General features: G+C 43.5%; 1 protein-coding gene across 1 annotated transcript; it reads right to left on the minus strand.

Annotated features, from left to right (window-relative positions):
- Positions 1 to 2,659: 2,659 nt before the first annotated feature.
- LOC105995810 (olfactory receptor 10G2) lies at positions 2,660 to 3,684 on the minus strand. The gene has a single exon (XM_013029673.1). It carries the CDS (start codon positions 3,605 to 3,607, stop codon positions 2,660 to 2,662), a length of 948 nt encoding a protein of 315 aa, XP_012885127.1. The 5' UTR covers positions 3,608 to 3,684.
- Positions 3,685 to 6,082: the final 2,398 nt, after the last annotated feature.

The raw sequence follows: 6,082 nt of genomic DNA on the forward strand, positions 1-6,082 counted from the left end.
CTGCCTCTGGCCTGTGCACACCTGTGAGCATGATTCACAGCTTCTGACTAGGGAGCTATCCACCAGCAGCTGGGCACTTAGACCTGTCTTTGGAAGGGGCAGGTTCCCTTGGGTGGGTGGTTTGTTTTTTTTGTTGTTTTTTTTTTTGGTCCGGTCGTGGGGCCTGAACTCTGGGCCTGGGTGCTGTCCCTCAGCTCTTCAGCTCAAGGCTAGCGCTCTACCACTTGAGCCACAGCGCCACTTCCGGCTTTTTTTTTCTTATGTGGTGCTGAGGAATCGAACCCAGGGCCTCAGGCATGCAAAGCAAGCGCTCTACCACTGAGCCACCTTCCCAGCCAAGGGTAGGTGGGCTTTTGTCTATATTGTTTTCAAACAGGCTTGATTTCCCTGCCGATAGCCAGGGATATGGAGGATGCAGGGTTCTAGTGCCCACCCAGTATGAGTCCGAGTGGCCTCCCAGTAGAAGCTGATAGATAAGGTTGGGGGAGTGGACAAGGGCTCTGGCTTCTTTGTCCTGTTCAAGTGTGGTGCCCATTCTTGAGAGAGAGGGAGAAGTCTGGGCCAAACTCTGTGGTTCACCACCAGCGTTCGTCTCCTGCGGTGGTGGTGGGGTCCTTGGCAGGGTAGTGGTTGTGGGCTGACTGGAGGCTCTGGGATAAATCTCTGTGTCTGGATGTTGTCTCACTGCTTGTGTTCCGGAGTCCCGGCCACCCACGGGGCCACTTTCACAGCTTAGCCACGTTGGTTGGAGGCCGACCAGTGGCACTGTGGGGAATCTCTGGGTCTGGATGTTACAGTGCCATGACACTGATCTTTGTCTCTTTATCTGGATGCTGCAGTCCTTGCTGGTTGGTCCTGGAGTCCCAGGCAGCTGTGGGGCTGATTTCATGGCTTAGCCACAGTGCTGGTGCAGGACTAGGGACAGGGGAATGGGGGCAGGCTCCTCACGATTTTCTGTTTTTTATTTTTGGGTCCGGTCGTGGGACCTGAACTCTGGGCCTGGGCGCTGTCCCTCAGCTCTTCAGCTCAAGGCGAGCGCTCTACCACTTGAGCCACAGTGCCACTTCCGGCTTTTTTCTTTTTGCTTATGTGGTGCTGAGGAATCGAACCCAGGGCCTCGAGCATGCAAGGCAAGCGCTCTACCACTGAGCCACCTTCCCAGCCCCCGATTTTCTGTTTTTATGTGTACAAGTTATGAGTTTTTTCCATTCCTGTGATCCTCTATTTGTTTATATATTTGAGGTTGCCGGTCTGTTGGGGAGTCGATCTGTGCATGTTAGGACCTTAAATCTTAGTTTGGTTAGAGAGAGGTAGGGTGATTTCCTATTGTTTCACCGCCTTCTTCTTTCATCTACTTTATTATTATTTTTACATTTTTAGTTATTGATGATTCAGGAGATTTTCTCGGAGCTGTTCCATTTTAGCAACAAGCATTGATTTCTATGCCTGGTCGTTGTTTTTAGGGGGAAAGAACAGAGGCATCCTGAAAGGGATGTCATGACTTTTGGGAGCCACAATGCATTTGGGAAATAGAATTCTTCATGTAAGACTTGATAGACTAGCACATAGTCAATAGTAAAGAATTATGGCAACAAAAGGGAAGAGGAGCTATGTCTTGTCTGGGGAATTAATGTGAAAATGTCTGTTATGGAGTAGTTGAAGGAAGTTTAAATCTTTATCTTGCCAAGTAAAGGGGGAGGAAGTCTGTGTCCCTGAGCTTTCATGCTCAAGGTGAGCACTCTACTACTTGAGCAACAGATTCATTTCTGGCTTTTTGGTGGTTAAGAGTCTCATGAACTTTGCTGCCCAGGGTGGCTTTGAACTGTGATCCTAAGATCTCAGCTTAATGAGAGGCTAAGATTACAGGCATGAGCTCCTAGTCTCTAGATCAGAGAGTGGAAGTTTCTTCAAGGGTAGGGAAGGCCTCTGGCAGAAAAAAATGACAGGAGAGCTTAGTATATTATAAATAAACCAGGGACTAGGGAGAGGAAAATAAGGCTGGAAATGTTTGAAGTTAAAAGTTTATTGGATCTATGTTGTAGTAACCTTTGAGTATAAGATGAAGGAGTCTGGCTTTATTCATGGGAGAGAGAGTCCTACAGATTCTGTGTTTCAGAGTGGTAATTTGAATGTGGTATGAAGAGGAAGAAAAAGACAAAAGACTACTTATGAATCAAGAGAGACACTAAAAGTGGATGAGACAGGATGGAATCACTAATAGTGCAGAATTTTAAAGTTTAAGTTCTTGGATATATTCATGGCACAAACAAGCAAAGAAACTCAGAATTTATAGATCTCTATGGCTAAGGGTCAAAAGAATAATAAAAGAGCCCAGGTAGTATTTTTCTATTTTTTTGCCTTCCAATTTTCTCATCTATCCTAAGATGTTAATAAATTATTATTCTATTCAACCTTTAATAAGGCATTCCCATCTTGATGGTTCTTACAGGAGTTGGAAATAATGTGCACATTTATTTCTAAACAAATTATATAAACTATGTTGTTAACTTAATAAGAAGAAAAGACTATGAATCCAGAGTTCAGAAGTGTCTTTCAACTAGAATTAAAATGATTTCAGCAGTTAATTGAGCTTTGGGCATATGGAGTGATAGCCCAGAATAGCTATGGTCAGGGTGATGTAGGTGGCCTGAGCCTGTAGTCACTTCCTACGCCCTCGCCCTGCTGATATCCTCTTCAGAGCAGATTTTACTTCTTGGTTCCTCAGTGTGTAGATGAGGGGGTTCAGTAGTGGAGTAACAACAGTGTAAAACACAGCCACTGCCCCATCCAGGGGACTCTTAGAGCCAGCCCGAAGGTAGATGAATATACAGGGGACATAGTAGACTGTGACCACAGTCAGATGCGAGCCACAGGTGGAGAAGGCCCGACGCCTCCCATCAGCAGTGCGTATCTTCAGGATGGCATGGACAATGTTGGCATAGGAAAGCAGAATTAGCATGAAGCAGCTGGCAGCCACCACCCCGATGTCTACAAAGGTCACAAGCTCATTGACTTTGGTGTCAGCACAGGCTAGTCTCAACACCGCAGGAATGTCACATAAAAAATAATCCACTTTATTGGGCCCACAGTAAGGCAGGCGAAAGGTGAGTGTGGCCTGGATAGACCCATGGATGGAGCCAGCCACCCAAGCTCCAGCCACCAGAATGGTGCATAACTTGCCATTCATGAGCACAGGATAACGCAAGGGCTGGCATATAGCTAGGTACCTGTCATAGGCCATCAAGGTATACAGAAAGCACTGAGTACTGCCCAGGAAGTGAAAGAAATACAGTTGAGCCACACAGCCACCAAATGGGATAACCTTGCTGGCAGGAGTGAAGTTTAAAATAAGTCGAGGGACGATGACTGAGGAGAGCCACATGTCCAGGAAAGAGAGCACACCCAGAAGAATGTACATGGGGCGGGCATGGAGCTTGGGGTCAGCCCACACAGTGAACAGAATGAGCAGGTTCCCCAGCTGAGTCAGGATGTAAATAGAGAAGAAGACCAGGAAGAGGAGAGTTCTCAAATTTGGGGGATGAGACAAGCCCATGAGAATGAAATCTGTCACCACAGTGTCCATGGATGTGTTTTTGTTTCTTTTCATGTCTTTCCGTCGTCTGCTCAGATGAGGGGTGAACTCACACAATGGAACTTCACACAGTAAGAAGGTTATGGTAATGCTTTTGTTTTGTGACCACAGCCTAGGAGTTACCAAAGAAAAGAAATTGTGTGAAAAATTTGCTTTGAAAAAGAGATATGAAGGGTAACACTGGTGGCTCATACCTGTAATCCTAGTTACTCAAAATCTGATGATTGATGTTTGAAGTCACTGGGGCAGGAAAGTACATGAGACACCTATTAACCACCAAAATCCAGAAGTAGAGCTATGGCTCAAGTGGTAGAGCACCAGCCTTTAGTGAAAAACTAGGCAGTGTCCAGGCCCTCAGTTCAAGCTCCAGCACGCGCACACACACACACACACACACACACACACACACACACACACACACACACACATACACGAAAAGGAAAAAAAGTAATATCACCATTATTTCAGTTTGTGTTGAAGGAGAAACCCTCTGATGGCTTGTTAGTTTTTTAGATATATGAGAACTCATGTCCTTTGGGAGACCCTGGAAGCATAATCAGGCAGATGAAGAAACAAGGGAACATGGGAATCACAGGAGGTCCCTGCAAGTCCCATGGAAAGGAATTTCAAAGAAAGGTGCTAAGGTTGATGTAGAGTAGAACATGACATACCGACAAGTACCCTACAACTTCTCTTCTACTTTCCCTCACTTAACCATGACTGCAATACTTCATTTTTGTCTCCAGCTGATATTATACCATTTCACCATAGTGTACAACAATATTTATTTTCTTGCCTATATTTACAATCCTTCACACCTCTTGTTATTTTTCCTTAGTGTTTGGGTACATGGGACTCCTCAGGACTTTCCCAAATGCATCAGTAGTTTGTGCCCATGTATGCTCTGTCTTTTCTGATCCTTTCATTCTTCTTTCAGCATTCAAGCCTAATCCTAATTCTGGATGGCTAGGCTTTATATATAGTCAGTTGTAGGGCTTGAACTCTGGGCCTGGGAGCTGTTCCTCAGCTCTTCACCTCAAGGTTAGCTCTCTACCACTTGAGCTACAGTGCCATTTGCAATTTTCTGACTGGTTTATTGGAGATAAGAGTCTCATGGACTTTCCTGCCTGGGCTGGCTTTGAATAGTGATCCTCAGATCTCAGTCTCCTGAGTAGCTAGGATTACAGACGTGAGCCACTGGTACCCTGCTTAGGCTTATATTTTTTAGAGCATCTATCACATGATATTGTCATTGTCTCAATTATTATTCATCTTTCCCATTTAATCATCTCATCTAGCAAAGGAAACTTGACTGACTGAATGATATTTGCTGACTGAAAGTTGTTGACAGATCCTGCTCACCAGATGCAGTATTTCTCTGCTTGATCTTATTTATTCCATATTGTGCCAGATGGCTGGTGCTTAAGGCAAGGGGCCATCTCATGCATTCTGCAGTACAAGTCTAGTTTCATCATAACAAACTTTAAGTACCATTCATTCTTTTTATTGCTTTAGAATAGCACTTAGATTTATTCAGTTTAGTGGTTCATTGGTTTGGGATTAGATTTTTAAAAATACAAAATTATAGAAGAGTAAAAATTATTTATCATAAAAGTATTAACATATGACTTGATCTTTTGTGTGTTTTTAATAATGCATTCCATTAATAAGTTAGTGTAGCCAGATACTGGTGGTTCACATCTGTAATCCTAGCTACTCAGGAGGCTGAGATCTGAGGATCAAGCAGACTGTGAGAGTCTTATCTCCAATAAACTACCCCCTACCCCAAAAAAGGTGGAAGTTGAGCTGTTTCTCAAGTGGTAGAATGCTTGCCTTGAGCAAAAGAAGTTCAGGACAGTGCCCAGGACCTCAGTTCAAGCCCTAGTACTGGCACACAAAAAATAAACTAGTGTAAAACATATTTATACTTCAGTCTACCATACAGCAACTCTAAGACTTTTATTTATTTATTTTTGCACATTTTATTTTATTTCTTATTTTTTAAGAAGGGTTTTTTATTGTGAAAATACCATACAGAGGGGTTACAATTACATAAGCAAGGTAATGAGTACATTTCTTATCAAGCATTGTTGCCTCCTCCTTCATTTTCCCCCTACCATCCCCACTCTCCCATCTCCCTGACCACACTCCCCCCTCTTTCTCCCCAGCCAAAGTTGTAAAGTTCGTTTTTCGACATAGCATCTTGTATATCTCATTGTTGCAATGGGTCTACCTGTATCCCTATTTAAACAATTTGTTTTTTCCCTTCCCCTCCCCAAATGATAACAACATCAAATACAGTGAAAACAGGGGTTATACTATGGGGGAGGGACATACAAAGCAACAACAACAAAAAAATCATGTGGTACCTTATAAATATGTTAGAAACAATAACAAGAAAGAAGAAAAACCACTATGTCCTTATCTTGGGGTTCATTTCACTTAGCATCATCTTATTTGACCTTTTCTGCTTGTCTCAGACATATACTA

Source organism: Dipodomys ordii, unplaced genomic scaffold (genome assembly GCF_000151885.1).
Source record: "Dipodomys ordii isolate 6190 unplaced genomic scaffold, Dord_2.0 Scaffold121, whole genome shotgun sequence".
Lineage (NCBI taxonomy): Eukaryota > Metazoa > Chordata > Mammalia > Rodentia > Heteromyidae > Dipodomys > Dipodomys ordii.